The sequence below is a fragment of the Daktulosphaira vitifoliae genome, unplaced genomic scaffold (genome assembly GCF_025091365.1).
Source record: "Daktulosphaira vitifoliae isolate Bord-2020 unplaced genomic scaffold, ASM2509136v1 Scaffold_5, whole genome shotgun sequence".
Classification (NCBI taxonomy): Eukaryota; Metazoa; Arthropoda; class Insecta; order Hemiptera; family Phylloxeridae; genus Daktulosphaira; species Daktulosphaira vitifoliae.
The window spans coordinates 10,045,186-10,064,754 of NW_026099576.1; the positions used below are offsets into that span (position 1 = coordinate 10,045,186).

The 19,569-nt window shown below is 37.2% G+C and overlaps 1 protein-coding gene across 7 annotated transcripts in view; it reads left to right on the forward strand.

Annotated features, from left to right (window-relative positions):
* The window catches only part of LOC126907426 (zinc finger homeobox protein 3), a 71,460-nt gene that overhangs the window by 25,822 nt on the left and 26,069 nt on the right, over window positions 1-19,569 (forward strand). For 4 of the 7 annotated variants that reach the window (XM_050688696.1, XM_050688698.1, XM_050688699.1 and 1 more), the window contains exons 2-4: window positions 2,658-5,752; window positions 7,390-10,199; window positions 10,859-14,006. In XM_050688696.1, the coding sequence (XP_050544653.1) occupies window positions 2,725-5,752; window positions 7,390-10,199; window positions 10,859-14,006 (8,986 nt within the window). In that variant the 5' untranslated portion in view covers window positions 2,658-2,724. Of the gene's footprint in view, window positions 1-2,657; window positions 5,753-7,389; window positions 10,200-10,858; window positions 14,007-15,685; window positions 15,751-19,569 lie in introns of those variants that run through there. The other 3 variants (XM_050688702.1, XM_050688701.1, XM_050688700.1) reach the window with 3 other exon arrangements.

The window sequence follows — 19,569 nt, forward strand, 5'->3', positions numbered from 1 at the left end:
TTTAATTATCGTCTTTATGTTCGTTAGGCTATCGCGTTTGAAAAATCAACGTTTTTTAAACGCTCAGTTTTTAGTAATTGTGTTTTCGAGAAAACACACGAATTTGACGTTTAGTTTTTCTCTTTAGTTATTTGAGTTCTACTGAACAATGTGTAATTATTGATCACATCTCGTTGCTGGCCTATACGTATTTTTATTGGAAAAGTAAATATTTTCTTCATTTTCGAAATTCTCGTTTCAGCAAAACAATAGTTCTCTTAGCAGAGTTGTTAAAGAACACCTTAAAAATAAACTTGTTCGACAGTTCTACGCGACCAGTGTAAATGTCAACATTTTCGGCGTTCGTAACATAACAACTTAATTGGATGACATTTATTTCAATATTAGTCATTTTTGATAATTCGACGTACGTTGTGGTGTATACCATTATTTTTAAATACAAATTGTGCAGCCTCAATTTTTTTTTCTTAATTAATGATTACTCTCTCATTTTTAATGTTATTCCTAATCTAATTAATATTCACTGATTATGTTCATTACGTTGGCATTTCGTTGTTGTTTTGATATTTTGTACTACAAAATAAACTATAATAGTTGTATTAATTATCAAAATATGATAGATGTAATTCAACGGGAACTCGTTTAATTATTAGATTCTGTAATGAATACCGTTGTTTAGGTTTCTGCGCGATCGGATATTACTTTTCAAACATTTCGACCTTAGTAATTTAATATTATTAACGAGAACAAACTGTTTAATTAAAATTCGAATTATGGATTACAAAATAAATTGTAAATGCGTTTGTTGATTTTCACTGGCATTGGTTGGGATTAATAAACGTAATGACTTAGATAGTGAGGTGATTTTTAAGAAAACCTACAGCCTATGATTTTCAAAAAGTTATCTTTTAATTAATTATAACTATTTTTTATCGCTAATTCGTCCTTTTTCAAAATTATTACTTTGACCTTATAGATTAGTATTTTCAGCATTCGTATGTTCTTATATACATTTTTAAATGTATTTCGTGTAATGATATTAGGATTGGCAACGTTTAAAGTCTACGGTGTGTGTGCGTTGAGTTAAGTTTATCGGTTTCCAGTGGAAACGCTGCGGTTGTTTCGCTCAGCATCTGTCCAAATAAATGCGCAGGCTCTCGTTATGTCGCCGGAACTTAAAATCCTCCTCCGAGCGGTAATGGCGGCGCCAATGAGAAATTAGAGAGGAAGGACCCCCGTTAATACAATTGCCCTTTTTTCTCTATTCTTATATAGTTTATATATGTGTACGTTCGTAAACTTTTATTTTTTTTCGTTGTGACGTTCAATCTTACGAGATCCGAACAAATTTTCGTCAATTGAAAACAAAACAAAAATCTTATTTCCATCGTTTTACCGAAAATGACTTTTTACTGTGTAGTTATTTAAAATATAAACTACAAACATTGACCACAGTCGAACTCCGCCGCCGGCCGACCACCACTCTAATAATCGCTTACCGTGAGCGGTGAACACTTTATTCTTTGCCATAAAATTATTGTTATATTTTTACCTAACAAATGTGTAATTATCGTGGTGGTCTTGTAAGTACACATTAGAGGCCGCCCGACGCCGCCGGTAATTATCCTCTAATTTGTCCCTAGTGTGGGCGGTGTTTTGGCGCCAATAATTAACCCCTAAAAAATGTGTATCGAGTCGCCGCCACCGCTGCCGTCGCTTGTCTGCTGCACGACTGAGCGTAAGATGAATCGTTTGAAGCTGAAATTTCATTCTATGAGATGTCATAAAATGAATAGCAGCGCGTTGGGACTGTTAAATGGATAGCATTTTAAAAGGAAATTATTACTTTTGGACTAGATTCGCTTTTGTTATTCTAATTACCGAGAGTTAATGATTTATATTTTTAAATGACCCGGGTCGATTAGTTTTGTTTTATTTTTTTTCGCATATAAGCAAAAGACCATTGCGTGTGTGATGTGTGCGACAATGACTTGTACGTATTCCCCGTTTGGTCATTATGCTAATATGTCGTTTTCAAACACAAAAGAGCATTGTTTTTTTCTTATTAATTTGAATTCGTCAACCGAATATATAATACATACTATTGAGATGGCGGCGGAGACCGGTTAACACAAAAACGAGTATTTAACGAAGAAGAAAAAAGGAAAAAAAATTGCCAACAAATATTGTTTTTTAAATAAAAAGATATTCGGAAGGGCTTGATTAGCAGCGTGGTTTTTGAACAATGGAAGCGTTAGTGTCACATACCAAGACAACAGCTGTACATCACCTTTTTTCTGTACGCCTGTATAATGTACAGACGTGAATTAAGACAGACACGTATCTCTTCTTTTACTTCTGCATTATATATTTTTATTCTGCAAGAATTGTATTTTATTATATAATATAATTGAAATGAGGACAGATGAAAAAAAATCGAGTACCTGTTTTGATATTGGCTACTGGATTTTTTTTTTCAATAATGTGTCGCGCGAATCTATAGATTGTTACACAAAGCATTGTCACGCTCATTTTTAATATCACTGATCAATTAAAAAAAAAAAATCCATTACTAGTTTATTAACTGATATTTGAAAATAAGTAACTAAAATATTTTTGAATTATATAAATTAAAATTATTTTTTTTTGTTTTTTAGATTGTGGTGTACGCGGGGTATGTCAAGGCAGTGGTGCGAATACATTGGTGATGATTGATAATCAGAAATGCCGTCACCGATACCAGTACAATCGTCGTCGCTTACAGGAGGAGGTCTAGTGGGCTGTGCCGCCGGATGGACATCGGCGGACACCGCACCGGAGATCAGTACAGCAAATAGCATCACTAGCAGCGACAACGCCGCAGAAGTTGTGACCAGCATGAGTCCGGAAGAGGAACAGTCTGGTTCACCAGTGACCGGAGTTATTGCCGGCCGTGATGAAGAGGAACGCCGGTTGACGTCGCCGCCGTCGGGCAGCAAGTTCGACTCGGTGGCAAGTAAACCGGACTTAACCGAGTCCGAGTCTTGGGCTAACAGCAGTGACGTAGAAAAGTTCGATGGCAAGATCGTGTACAATCCCGACGGATCGGCGTACATTATCGAAGACAACAGCGAACTGAGCGAAGAGGATGGCGTTGACTTGCCATCAGAACTGTTGGGTTCCGGCAGCATTGTCGACGGACGAGGAGTAAACCTGTCCCAAGCCGAAGTATTTCCACAGATAGCCAACGCGTTCTATGTGTCCAGAGCCAACTACGGCGACCTGTACGATCAACAAACAAACGCGCCGGCCGCAGCGGCCCTCAACAGGGTGTTTCAAGACAAGAAAATAGTTCCTGAAGTGCCGGTGATGCACAGCTACAGGGTGTACACGGTCCGAGACAAGACGGGCAATGGGACGGACATGGCCCCGGAACAGTCCAAAGACTGTTCGACGGTGCCTGTTAAACCGATACTCATGTGTTTCATATGCAAATTGTCATTTGGCTACGCCAAGTCGTTCGTGGCTCACGCCACCGGCGAACACGGCGTTACGCTACAAGAAGACGAATACAACATACTCGGACACAAAAACGCGTCAGCTATAATACAGTGTGTGGGTAAGGAGAAAGAGCCGCTGGTTTCTTTCCTCGAACCGCTCGCGCTTTCGTCAAACAAAGCTTACGCTCGGGCCTCGTCCCCGTCAAGTGCTCACAAAGTTCCTAATGCGTTTAATAACGACGGTAATCGTTCCTCCGACAGTAGCGAGCAAAAGAGCAGCTGTCCGGAAAGCCTGGTGGTGCACAGGCGCAACGCTACTCCGCCCACCTCTTCTCCGAGCATCAATACAGTTCCTGAGACTTCCGTCTCCCTACCTCAATCCGGTAGTCCTAGAAATAATGTTAACTCGTTTAGTATAAGTAAAAACAATAACTGTAGTAGTAAAGCCAGCGGCCGATCGTCCGTGTACGACTGTATTATGGACTTGACCAGGAAGAGTCCAATATCCGCGTTGGCCGTGTCGTCAGGGACGTCGGCCAGAAGCAACAGCGCCTCGCCCGGCGCCAGCCCGTCTCCGGGCACTACGCTCAGCCCTCAACTCATATCCGGCGCACCGTTGTCGTACCCGCAACCGCCGCCCAACTTCATGACTGGCACCACTATCGGCGTGTGCCCGGACCACATGAACGGCAGACCCAGCGGCGTGGACTGCGCCCGATGCGAGCTCATATTGAGCTCCTCGAGACTAGGCGGCGTAGGCGGCTCGCTGGTTGGCATGCACTCGAGAAACTCGTGCAAAACACTCAAGTGTCCCAAGTGCAATTGGCATTACAAGTATCAAGAAACTCTGGAAATACACATGAAGGAAAAGCACCCCGAGTCCGAAACGTCGTGCGTGTACTGTATAGCCGGACAACCGCACCCGCGGTTAGCCCGAGGCGAGACGTACACGTGCGGCTACAAACCGTACCGGTGCGAGGTGTGCAATTACTCGACTACGACCAAGGGAAACCTGAGCATACACATGCAGTCCGACAAACACTTGAATAACATGCAAGAGCTGCAAAACGGCGGAGTGGCGGCGGCTGGGAACGCCAGCAGTGAACTGCAGAGGCACCAAGCGTCGTCCCCTTTGCAGCATCCAAAACAGTCTTCGGCCATGAGCCCGGGCTCGACCAGCAGTCAGCACCCGGCCATGAACAGCCCATTGATCAGTCAGAAACCCAAGCCCACGTTCAGATGCGAAGTGTGCAATTACGAGACGAACGTCGCCCGCAACCTGCGTATTCACATGACGAGTGAAAAACACACGCACAACATTATGGTGCTGCAGCAGAGCGTCAAACACATGCAAACGTTGAACGCCTTGCAAAATCACCATCAACAGCAAATGAACTTTGAGTCGCTCATGCATTTCCATCCCGGACTCACGTTGTCCGGCGACAAACCACCGCCGCATTCCGAAGCCGCTTTGGCCGACATGGCCTACAACCAGGCGCTTTTAATACAGATGATGACCGGTGGTCAAATGCCACCCCACTTTTCCGGCGAAGTCTCTCCTCACGTCGACACCGACATCGGCCTCAATCCGGAAACTATGGAACCACCGCCTGAACCCGTCGACAAAAATCCCAATTTCATGTTCCAGTGCAGTACGTGTAGCACATTCGTAACCGACTCGCTCGACTCGCTGTCTCATCACTTGGCCGCCGACCGGACCAAAGTGCGCGAACAAGAAATACTTACCGTCGTCGCGGGCAATTACATATGCAATTTGTGCACCTACAAAACCAACCTGAAAGCCAACTTTCAGTTGCACTGCAAAACCGACAAACATTTACAAAGACTGCAGCACGTGAACCACGTCAAAGAGGGAGGGCTCCAAAACGAATGGAAACTCAAGTACATGTCGTCACCCGGTGGCGTACAAGTCAGATGCAACGCGTGCGACTACTACACGAACAGTACACACAAACTCCAGCTGCACTGTTCGGGACAACGACACGAAGCCGCTTCGTTACTGTTCAGATATTTGAGGGACAACGAAGTCGGCGAATCGTCCGTCTATCATTGTTTACTGTGCGAATTCTCCAGCCGAGACAAATTACCGTTGCTCCAACACGTCAGGTCCGTCAAGCACATGCAAATGGAACAACTGCACCAATTGCAAAGGCGCTCAGACGGCAAGGACGTACAAACAGACATTACAATGGTTTTCCAAGTGACTGCTGCTCCACAACAGTCTGCTTCAGTTGATAGCGACCAAGAACAAGGCAAGTTTATGCGTATTTTACTTTTAATTATTTATTTTTTTAATTACTATTTTACTCATTAGTTAAACAAACGCGCAAATATTTATAGTTATAATATTGTCATCAGTTTGTTATGAGATAGAAAACAGTTAATATATTTAAAAAACTTTTTTAAGTCCTTTTATTATTGATTAATAGTAAAAACCTATTAACTTGTGCTAACTAGTTGTAATTTTTTTATATTAAATTAAATTACATAAATTATGGTTAGTGTGATTTTTAAATTCGGTATAAATAATTATTGTTCGATTCCTAGATCAATTTTTTTTTCACCGTGAATACAAAATATTTTAATCTAATGAAATATATTAACGTTATCATTTTTAATGAGACACGCGTTACGAAGTAGCATTTTTAATTATTTGGGTTATTAAAACACGCCTAATTGTTTCTAAATCTCTCGAAACTAATGAAATACAATGTTACAGCGTTTTGTATTCAAAGTACAACGCGGTATCTCTCGTTAACCCGTTGTATTTCTCTATCTTAATTAAGAAACTAATGTATTTTAATTTATTTAAAAGAAAATTTTGATTTGCTATTAGTTTTTCTTCTATTACAAAAAAAAAAAATAGTTTTTAAAGTGAGATAACGTTTTGGATTGTTTAATTTCAAAATTAATTAATCTAGTATTTTCTGATGAAACTTTGTACCTATTTTACTAGCATAATTTTGAAATCATGATTTCAAATATGACGTTGTTAGCAGCGTTAATGAACCTAGTACAAAGAATTGTTAGTTAATAATTAATCAAGGTAATAGTCGAAATGATATCAATAAGTTTAAATTTTAATATTCGATTATTTAACTACGTTTAATGAATATTATATTTTTTTAATCTTAATATAATTTTTATTGTGCTATTGGTTTTAATAATAATGAAAGAAAAATTATTGTTAAATTTATTCTTTCTTTTTTTTTTTTTTAACCGAAACGTACTAGTTTGTATATTTATACATTTAACGCGTGACGTTGTGTATATAATATACATAAATATAAATTAAATTCTCTGGTGACAACTTATGCTAATGCGAATCATTACCGTATTGTGTGCTTAATTATCGGATAACACAAAGCCATGGCAGCAACGGGAAGACACGCATATCATTGTTTGCCATTTACGGTAGACTGAATCGATTTCATTGGTCAGGAACATTACGAGACGATTAAAAAATGTCTTCTTTTGTAGGTTAATTTCTACCAAAAGAAATAATAAGAAAAATACGAAACGCAGTTTTGATAATAATTGCGTTAATTAGTTAACATCAAAGTTCCACAATGACATGACACAATCCGTTGCGTTTTTTTCATTTTTTATTCTTTAATGTTATTTTTTTCCTGAACACTTGATTACATTTTAAATTATCTTTAATTGTATTAAAAGTGACGGGTTAGGACGGTAACAAAAGTCTCATTCTTGTAGCTCATTCATTCAACGTGTACACCCATTGTTGCTTTCATACTCCGTTGATTTTGGTTCCCACAACTGGCCGCTTAATATAGCTAATACTGTTTTAACTTAGGATAATGTACCCACAATGCATAGATTAAACTATAAAGTGATTTTTTTAACGTTTAATATTTTTTTGTTTGTTTAGATCGCGAAATTAAAGGAGACAACGATAGCCATAATATGTTGTCCATTGATGAGACAAGAGGCGATGATTCTGAGTTGATGGATCAATCTTATGTAGCCAGCGAATCGCCTAAAATTAGCGGAAATCAAGAGCAACAGACTTCTTCGTCCGATGAAAAGAAACCGGAACTTTATTGTCCACTTTGTCAGGATGTGTTTGAAGACATAATCAATTTTGAAAAACATTTAATGAAAATTCACAGCGTAAATTCTGAAGGACTGCAGCGCCTGTTGAGTCTAGTAAATCAGTCTCATTGGTTGAACTCGTCCAAATCATCACAACAGAGTCCACCGCGTGCGTCGACCAGTCCATCGTCACCAGATCTAGATAAATCAGCTGAAAAATCCGACGATGCTCAAGAACAAGACGGCGAAGAGTATAAATGTCCTACGTGTCAAAAATTATGCAAAAATATCGATGACTTGTGCCAACACCAGAACGAAACCGGCCATGTTGAAATTAAACAAACTCCTAATGGTCCGGGATACCTATGCTGGAAGAAAGGGTGCAATATGTACTTTACTACCGTACAAAATTTACATATTCATTTCCGCGAAATGCATGCTGGACAGCAAAACATATTGGTTTCTGAAAAACACGTATACAAGTATAGATGTAATCAATGCAGTCTGGCGTTTAAGACGTTGGATAAATTACAAGCTCACTCACAGTACCACGCCATCAGGGACTTGACCAAATGTATTCTGTGTAGACGTAGTTTCCGTACTGTTGCTACGTTCCAGAAGCACTTACAAACCGCTCATCCAGACTTATCTCAAGCTGATCTGGAAGCTTTAAAACAAAATTCTATGTTACAGTTTGATCAGTCTATTGATGACAAAATGGAAGTAGACGAGTCTATGGACGACGAAGAAGAAAAGGAAGAAGAACCAGAGTGCGATAACAGTGACGACTCAATTGCTTTTAAACAACAGCAACTTATTGAAGATTACATGAACGGACAAACGCTTGCTGAAGACGGTTACAATGATTCTGAACGAAAGTACAAATGTCATCGTTGTAAAGTAGCGTTTACTAATCAAAAATACCTTACCCATCACAATAAAACATTACTTCACCGAAAAGGCGAGAAACAAACATATCCTATGGAAAAATATTTGGATCCTAATCGTCCATTTAAGTGCGAAGTATGCAAAGAGTCGTTCACTCAAAAGAATATCTTATTAGTACACTATAACTCCGTTCTTCATTTACACAAATTAAAACGTTCTATGCAAGAGCAACAACAACAACTAAATAATAATAACACACCTATCTTATCTAACAACTCAGCATTCCCAGTCAACTTAGCTTCAAAAAATACAGGTGGTGGTTCTACATCTGAAGATGACGACAAAAAACCATACAAGTGTAACATATGCAAAGTAGCATACACACAAGGGTCAACATTAGACATTCATATGCGATCTGTTTTACATCAAACAAGAGCATCAAAATTGCATGATCTCGCTCTAGCCGGCCAAGTAGACTTGACTAAACCCATAATCGAACAACCTGAACAGAGCAGTAGACCACCATCACAAAATAAACAAGACGCGGAAAGCCAAGTTTCGGGTGGCAAACCAATGGACGAGACACTAACGCAGCAAACTCATCAGACTAAAGGCAATCAGCTAAGCTGCCAACGTTGTAACGCGTTGTTTTCTAATCAAGAACAATTGAATACTCATCAACAATTGTATTGTATGTTTGGTACTCCTATGAACATTTTGCCAATGAATCCAGCCTTGGCGTTTGCCAATAATCTTACAGGGGGCGCTCAAGATCCAAAATCACCGTCACAGTTAACGTTGACTGAAGAGCAACTGTTAAAAGTACCGTTGTCATTACAGGGCAAGAAACATTCTCATATGTACAAATTGTTAGAAAGCTACGGTTTTGACTTAGTAATGCAATTTAATGAAAATCACCAAAAACGTAAAGAAAATGAAAAATTATTACAAGAATTAACAGCTCAAATGGAAATGGAACAAGCCAATGCTGTCAAAGTGGAAATGAATAATGAAGTCAATGAAGAAGAGATCAGTGATTTACCTGAAGTAGCCAAATCCATATGCGTGCATTGTAATAAAGAGTTCTCCAGTGTTTGGGTTTTAAAAGCCCATTGTGAAGAAGTTCACAAAGATCTTGTACCGTTTGATTTTCTTGAAAAATACGCTAAACAGATCAAGTGTGAAATTGAAAAGAAAGGCAACGAACCCCCTTCAGCTAATATCAGCCTCCAACCCACATCTACATCAGTTTCCACTGCAACTACACCAGTGGCTAGAATCAATTCTCCTGCTGATGACGTTTCAGTTAAAACTGAATTAGACCAGGACTCCGAACAGCAAACTGACAATTCAGATTTCAACGCATCTTCTTCAGCTGCCGATTCTTCTAGTGTTAATATTCCTGGTGTTTCTCAAAATATACCTCTTTCAGTAGCCCAACACTTAAATGAAATGCAAGCCGCATTTAATGCTATGGCAGCCTCTCAAATAACACAACAACTACAACAGTTTAACCCTATGATGGTAGCTCAAATGGCTGGTTTGGGAATGGGGCTTCCGCTCGGTTTAAATATGCAAGCACTTGCTGCTATGAATTTGCAACCTCCCTTAGTTCCAATGATGATGCCACCACCCAACTTTGAGTCAATAATGGGCCAGCAGCAAAGTCAGTTGTTCAATCAGCAAACAACTAACATGGATCCTACTGGAATACTAGCTAAACAACAACAATTATTACAGCAGCAGCAACAACAAGTGGTGAGTAAAATTGTTTTAATGTAATTTGCTCAATTAATATTATACGACATTCATAAAACGATTTTAAATTTCGAGTTATCTAATAGTAACATATTTTTATTATCTTGATATAATGATTATTTAGTAATTTAGTCATATGTTCTGATTATGTATACACTTTATCCATTAAAATGCAAAATTGTTTTTATTTGTTCATTTTAATGATAAATAATACAAAATATGCTATAAAAATAGTCTAAAAAGCCTACAATTATTTTAAAAAAAATTGCAACCAAATTATTGGATTAAAAGTTGTTAATTGTATTTGGTTCACTCTCTATGTCACATTAACTTAATTTTTCTTAAAGTAATTAACTCATTAATCATCTAAATATCTATAAAAAATATTCTTTGAATTATTTTAAATAATATATAAAATAATAACTTAATATATATATATATTACAAAAATTATTATGTTTTATTAGTTTATAAATAAAAAACATGTTAAATAAACATAATATAATTATATTTAAAATTAAAAAAAATATATTAGTTTTAGATAGTTGTATTTAGAGCATAAATATTTATGATTTTTTACTTAACTTTTAATTATAATAATTATGTATAATATATCATAATATTGAAGTTAAGTATATGCGTTTTCATTGTTTGTTTTAGCAGCAAAATTCACAACAAAAGAGAGCAAGGACACGCATCACTGACGATCAATTGAAAATATTACGTGCTCACTTTGATATAAACAATTCACCATCAGAAGACCAAATTCAAGAAATGGCTAGTCAGAGTGGTCTCCCACCTAAAGTGATTAAGCATTGGTTCAGAAATACGTTGTTTAAAGAAAGACAGCGAAACAAGGACTCGCCATACAATTTTAATAATCCTCCATCCACTACTCTGAACCTAGAAGAATATGAAAAAACAGGAGAAGCGAAAGTAATGCCTCTTGCTCAGCCATTAGTTGAATCTGAAAACAAAGAAGTGCCTAAAACACCGACATTCCCTAAAAAGAAACCTATGCAAACTAGTACGCCAAACAACAGTGCTGTTAGGCCACAGTGTCAAACACCCACTTTTCCACAACAGCAATCTTTTGCTCAAAACTTTTCCAGACCATTCACTTCACAGCCAATGGAATCACCTGTTAAAATAGAAAACCAAGTTAAGACCGAAATGAAAGATGCAGAAACTAGCCAAAACGAATCTAAGTTTCCGTGGTGTAATGCAGAAGAGTCTTCAAATAAACGCCGAGATTCAGTTGAAGAAAAAGTAAATATGTTTATGCATCACGACAGAGCATCTCAAATGGACATGAATACCGTTGAAAACCTGACATTGTCTTCTATTCTTACGTCTCAACATCAAGAGATAGCTAACATGAGCAATTCAATTGCTACTAGTAACATGTTGCCACCAAAATTAGTCTCGTCTAGTTTTACATCACCACCACAAATGACTTCTACCACACAGTCGGGTCCTAGAAGTGTTAGCCCCGGTCGTTCACCTAACTCTTCTGATGGCTTTCCACATTCTATTATGATGAATCAAAGCAGTGGTGGATCAAGTGGCTCTGCTTCTGGTAAACGCGCAAATCGTACACGTTTTACTGATTGCCAAATTAAAGTTCTCCAAGAGTTCTTTGAAAATAATGCGTATCCAAAAGATGATGACTTAGAATATTTGTCAAAACTATTGAATCTTAGTCCTAGAGTGATAGTTGTTTGGTTTCAAAACGCCAGACAAAAAGCAAGAAAAGTGTACGAAAATCAACCAGCAGTTGAACCAGCACCTGGTATTGTCGAGGAAGGTTCAAATAGATTCCAGAGAACTCCCGGCTTAAATTATCAGTGTAACAAATGCTTGTTAGTATTCCAAAGATATTACGAATTAATCAGACATCAAAAAACTCATTGTTTCAAAGAAGAAGACGCTAAGAGATCCGCTCAAGCTCAAGCTGCTGCTGCTCATATTGCAGCTGCACTTAGTTCTGAAGACTCTAATTCAAGTACCGTAGAAAATCATCAGAGTCAAAGCTCCAACCCCATGACACCGACTCCTACGCCCATGTCGTCTACGCCAACTTTGAATTATCCTACTTCGCCTCCGCCGTCGTCACATGACAAAGAAAATGTCTACAGTTGTGATCATTGTAATTCGGTGTTTTCCAAATTAGACCAGTGGAAAGAACACCAACAAGTTCATTTATTGAATCCAAATTTGTTTCCCACTTATCATCCCGAAAGCGCATTTGGTATTTTACAACAACAAGCACAATTGCAACAACAACAACAACAGTTGCAACAACAGTCTCAACAAATGAGTGGCTCATCTGAAATGAGCCCAAATCCTACCTCGTTGATTTTGTCTATGATGCAACAAAATAATAAGAGATCGTTTGATGAATTTGATGATCAAAGTGATAAGGAAACTGAATTCACCAAAGATAAGCGTTTGAGAACTACTATTTTACCTGAACAATTGGATTATTTATATCAAAAATATCAAATTGAAAGCAACCCGTCTAGAAAAATGTTGGAGAGCATTGCTCAAGAAGTAGGCCTAAAAAAGCGTGTTGTTCAGGTTTGGTTTCAAAATACTAGGGCTAGAGAAAGAAAAGGGCAGTTTAGAGCACACTCGCAAGCCATTAACAAACGATGTCCATTCTGTTCGGCTATTTTCAAAATAAAATCTGCTCTTGAATCACATTTACAAACTAAACACCCTGAACAATGTTCTCGTGGTTACATTAACGTAGACAATATACCCGATGAAGATGTTAGTATGGATTCTTTTGCGTCATCTCAAATGAGTGAATTAGGCCAAAAGGGCCAATCATTTGTGTCCAATCCGTACCTTCAGAACGCAGAAGATGTAGAGAATTTGGGTAAAATGTATCAAGAGTCGCTAAAAAGATACATGGAAGAAATGCAACAATCTAGTTTGCACAATGGTTTATCTGCTGAAGGTGAAAAAACAAAACCGGAAGGAGAAATTCCATTAGACTTGAGTAAACCAGTTGATTTACGAATGGACCATGACCAAGATGATGATGACGACAGTATGTCTGAGTGCACTGATATTATGGATGACGAAAGTCCCGCTTCTCCAGCATCTAGCACTCAGAGTGGCCAACAAAGAAATAATGCACCAGGAGGCAGTCACCAAAGCAAACGGTACAGAACTCAAATGAGCAATGTGCAAGTTAGAGTTATGAAGGCGTTATTTGAAGATTACAAAACTCCTACCATGGGTGAATGCGAGATGTTAGGTCGAGAAATTGGTCTTGCTAAACGCGTTGTACAAGTATGGTTCCAAAACGCTAGAGCTAAAGAAAAGAAGTACAAATTACAATCAAAACAAGGCCAGGACACTGTTTCTGGTCTACCAGAAGAATGCAAATATTGTCGTTTCAAATATTCACATAAATACAGTATTCAAGATCACATATTTACTAGTCGGCATATCGCTTTAGTTAAACAACATGTAGAAAGCCGTATGTCAGTTGCCGATATGTCTGGAAACTGTAGCGATAATGATTTCCAAGTACCATCCACTCCTGGTGATCCACACAATAACAATTTACCAAATCAACAAGTTAACCAACTGCAAATGTTGCAATTGGCTGGACTCATTGGACAATCTCCTGTAGCACAAGCAGTTGCCATGGCTACTATTGCCAAATTGGACGGCAAGGATCAATCTCAAATGACAGCAGAAGAGTTGGCACTTTTGCCTCATTTGTACAACTTAGGAGTGAGCTTTCAACAGGGATTCATGCACCCGGGTACTGCCATGATGACTTCTCCAGGTCAGTAGTCTTATCAGTGTGTATAATTAAAATAAGTTGGATTAGTATTTGTTTATATTAGTGTAATTTTTATATTATTTATGTGACGCATATTGCACTCCCTTTCTGGCGCTATAAAAATATTATCAACCGATTGACGTAAGATATGATTGACAATAAATACTATTGTTTTGCTCTTTAATGTTCAGTAAACGTATGAGAAACTCTTAGGGCGTTAGTTGTGACGGACATGAGAATTAATTTTATTCGGCATGTAAAACGTATCTTCCGAGTCACATTGTACATGATATTTTGGCGGATTGTGAGACACATGTACACATAATATGAATAGGCATGTGGAAATTCTTTCATTCCGATTGATATATTTTTTAATAAAAAGGGTTCGGCGCGTATCGAACGCGCCCATCTCTCTCATTCCGTGCGTAATACTTAATGCATACAAAACCAGATGAATCGTTGGGGGTACGTTAATTCTGGAAACAATGTCGCGCCGTCTAACCGGCGGTGGTGGTAGATTATTACTAAAATTCGTTACGTGTCCTATAGTGAAACCGGAGAAAGGAGGAACGTCTCTCCCCAAACAAAAAAAAAAAAAATTAAATAATAGAACGTTTCAATGTATGTATTTTTAAAGGTATTCTAGGCCGGCGGTGAGTTTTTCTCCCATTGTGCTGCTATAAAATGATTCTCTCAGCGACCCCTGAAAATATATAAAATTTGAGAGCTGATTACCGGGTAGTAGTGGTGGTTGATATCATATCCTCTTAGGCTTGTTTTCTACTGGAGTATTTATTACTATATCTGGTGGTGGTACTCAAGTGTCCAGAATCCTTTGGCCGTTCGTTTCCAGGCTGTTGATGTCACAGAGAGAAACTTTATACTTATATGTATGGCCACCTGCGAAAACTTTATAAGCTCGTTGAGAGTCGAAATGAGAGTTTTCACAATATTCTGTATAAAGACTATGAAATGGAAAAAACATTTAGGGGTGATATTGGTTTTTGACTATATCTACAGACACACACACACACATTGTACTGTGGTAGTTAGCTGGGGTGTGAAATATTAATTCCACTTATATGCCCCCGCCGCCACATGTGCGGTTTCCCTTCACCACTGCTACAACCGTTATATTATTTCATTATAAAGTGCATTTTCTTTCAATGTGTATTGTCTACAAATGAGAAATTGGCGCAATAATGCAGGGTGAAGTCCTAAATGAACCTCTCCTGATGCCGAGTGGCAATCTCGACGGCCGCTGTGTGTCTATGTGTATAAGTGTGCTTAACCTTAGTAGCGATCTTGGGTTTGTGTGCTTTGTATAAATGAATGGGTCGATGAAAAGAAGTGAAAAATATTTATAACGAGCAACAGCAGCAGTATAAAGCACCATCGAATCGATGAGTAAACACAATGCTGCCGCTGTTGTACTCTCGACACCTCCTCTGGTTCCACGCGGCCGATAGGTAATATGTGTTGTAATTGTTTGAAAAAAAAAAAGAGACTCGAAAAAGAAACGATTCATTATGACCGTCCGGTAGACACGCCGCGGCTACTTGAATAATTTGCCCAATTATTATTATTATTTATTTATTATTTTGCATGCATGTATTATTATTATTTTGGTTTTATGATTTATATTTATTTATTTTTTGTTTTGTTTTGCGCTTTTTTTGTAGGATAGAAATGAGTGATAAATGAGCTATAAAAACGTAAAAAAAAAAAAAAAAAAAAATTTTTGTAACGACTGCGAAACACAAATTGGATCACACTCACGGAAGTATACAAGGTTTTCACAAATTAATTACAAAAAAAGCTAGTGGTATTTTATCCGTTGAAAGTTTGTTACACATAGTATACGCTTAGTTTCATAAGTTTTTAGCCTATGTTCGAGGTTAGTTTGTCTAGGTATATATTTATTTAGAAAATGTTGTACATCTATTTAAAACAGAATAATTCTGAGATATTGTCTAATTTAACTTATTTTATTAATTTAAATGTGAAAGCGGAAAGCCGCGTTAATTTATTATTTTATCATTAAAATCTTGATAACCATGAATTTTAAATTGATTTGACAATTTTACGAGTCGAGCAAGTGTCAGCTCGTCGTCTTCTATTTATAAGTAATAATTTATTACCTAGGCAATTGTGATATTTTAGGTTATTTATAATAATTATTTAGCATTTTGACTACACTTGTTATTTATTATTTTTTCCTTTATTCTTTTTATTTTTTTTTATTGTAATAACGTAATTTCAAAGGCTTCGCCTGCATTTGCAATAAAAAACGATTTAAAGTCGCCCATTATGGCACCCTCGTTTTCCAAAAGAAACGCAGGGGTATCTAAGCTCTAGTAATAAAAAATGGTGGCTAAAAAAGTAATTTTCTCCGTTAGTCATCACACTTCTAGGCTTTTTCTCTATTATTATTATTATTTTTGTCTCGTAAAATTTTAATTTATAATCGAATCTCCCTCACTTAAAAAAAAATGGCGGAGCCCTGAATAATAAGACTGTTAATAGTGGATAACAAAAGACATTTTTCCTCTCAACATTTTTTTAATCAGGTCGATTCCATGACACATTTTTGTTTTAGAGCGGAATGTAGGTATTTTTATATATTTAACATGTATTATAAATTTTGTGCCTTTTTTTTAAAAAAAATAAAAAAAAAGTTTAATAACTTCATAAGAAAAATATTGTTTTTCTTGTTGGTGTACATACATATGTTAATGTTAATTATTAATAATTAAATATATACATACATTTATGTAATAATAGAAATAACTATATATATATATTATATTTATAAATATATTCTTAAGTTAATTTTTCGACTGTTATTATTAAAATAAAACTAATAAAATTTATCCGTTATGTTTGCGGTATTTTTTCACCGTTGCGAATTCTGCTTGTACACCTATAAATATGTATATAAATATATGAGTTAATAATTACATTGTATTTAAAATATATGGAAATATTATATTAATTGGATTTTTTTATTTTATTTTCTTAGATTTAAAAAAAAAAATGATTATAATAACAATAGTTTGGCTAAAATCTGTAGGGGTATTATAAAAGGCTGTTACAGTACAGAATATTCATTGGGTTACAACGTACATGGAAAAAAATGTTTCTACAATAATAAGAATACATACAGTGTGTAGATATAAATTAATATGCTCATTAACATGGCTATAGTAAAAAAATAATAATGACATAAATATTATTTTTTACGTTTTGTGTAGTTTTATTTATTTTGCAATTATTATTTGTCGTTTTTGTGTACATTATTATTATTATAATTTTTTTAATCACAACACAAATCAACGAAATAATAACAATTAAAATTTAAAAAAAAAATAGCTGTTTTTAATTATTATTTTTGCATGTTGGTGGTTACGCTTGTTATTATTATTTATTTTTCTCTGGGCGACCATTCAATAGATTACAGAATTTATTCGACCCCGCACATTTGGTGTACCGGCGGCACACGAAGGGGTCGTACTGGATTGGCTCGTGCTTAGCCATATTTGCATAGTAAAAGTCCGGCACGGGTTAAAAAAAAAAAAAAATTGTCGCTTAATGTATTGTAATATGCGCAGGGTGACTGGCGGCAACCGCCATGTCGTCGACATTATTATTGTAATGAAGAAAGAAAATAAATTACACATGTATATAATTTGCTATTAACACACATGCGTACGGGTAGTGATTTACATACGAGCCCTCCTCCCTCAATATTATTTTCGTGTCTATCGTTTGTGTGCTACCGTAACGGACAAATGGAGTACAACTCGGGGCGCCCCCCCACAAACCCCATTTTCCGCGTCGGCTCGCGTTCCATATATATTTATTTAAATTATTTCTGTTTTCTTATTATTATTCTAATTCATCGCACGTACTACACCCGGATTATAACAATGTGTGTACACAGGAAATCCGCGCATACATATTGTGCACAGTGCGCTGGTGTGTTATTTGGTGTAATGCGATCAACAAAACATTTGTGTACGCTGTTACGTCACGGTTGCAATAATAAATCTCGATTTGAGGCGCGTAAAAAACAAAAATAATGGTGACGAAAAGAGAAAACGTCTCGGATCCGAAAGAAACCTTAAGACTGCCCGTGCGGCGGCGGGTAAGTGTGTCCGTTCGGAAAGACAACGGCCGGTGTTTTTAGTGTGTGTGCTGTGGGCATCTCGGGCACAACAATAACGCACAGCAATACGGTTCGTAATGGTTACGCCGCCTCCTTCCACGGAGATGGTGGTGGGCAATAATAACTGACCGGGATAACTGAACCGTGATAGTAACGTATCTATCCCGGCTTAAGTATAATATATGTGGTGCACCTTGTCAGTGGATATTGTTATGGGCGAGGAGTACGGGGAACTAATCGTTCGTTGTACACGTACCTGTACGATGATGTGACGTGCGGAGGATATTAGTAGCAGCTAAAATTATCGAACGAAACCGATGTAAAAATTAACAAAAAATATATCAAAGAAATATCGTGTGGCTATTTATAAAAAAAATCCTTGTGTGAGCGGGTTGTCGTTTGGTATTGCGGTGAAAGTCTAAGGCGGTAAAAAAAATATTACTTGTATATAATTTTAAACAATAGCGGCAATACGCGTACAAAAATGTAACATTATAATAACGATGTAAACCGTTCAAGGATATTTTTAAATCATATGGAAATGGAAAACGATTCGACTGTGTTGTTTTTGTGAGAAAATCAAAATCGCACGGTAACGGTTCTATTTTTGTGGTGTTCTGTACAATTTTTTAAGTTCATAGAGAAAATAATTAAAGGCGGTTGAATACATTAGACGTCCTCGAGCGTCGTCCACCACCCCCTTGAAATTTAGTGTCGGGCATGTCCCTGAGATAAATTTGACAGTTGTTGTATTAAAAATTCTACGAGCGTTGTTTTCTATGGAAAAAAAATATTAAAAGAGTATCTCTGACCTATCCCCGAGGTCGTTGGTCGAGGCCAAATCAATCGTAATCGACCAACGATTAATTGGATTCGTATAGGAATTATTACAATAGTGTTTAGTACATTTGTAGTGTCCGTCTGAGTAGTACATCTTATGGTTCGGCTGCACCGGCGACCGCAAAAAACGTTTCGGTCCTTGCGGTCGTTGCCGACGACAGTGGCGGTAGCGAACACAATCGAATACGTGAGAATTACCATTGAATTTCCGGGGTAGACGAAATTAAAAAACGAAAAAATAAAATTACTCCTACACGTACGCATGCACAGTCTAATTATTATTACATTTTTACCTCGCGCGTTTGTCGGTCAAACATGATCCGTTGGACAAAGAGTACACACACACACACACATACACTGCCGAGGAGCCGACGAGCACCCGCGTAATGGACCGAAATTACACACGTACGTTTAATGTTTACGGAGTGATTAGAAATCCACCGCAGCAACTCGGCTCTTATAATATTATAATGATAATGATAATAATAATGAGCGACGACGACGACCAAGATGTAATATTAAAACGGGGCCCAGGCGGAAATTGTTAAGGGAGTGAAT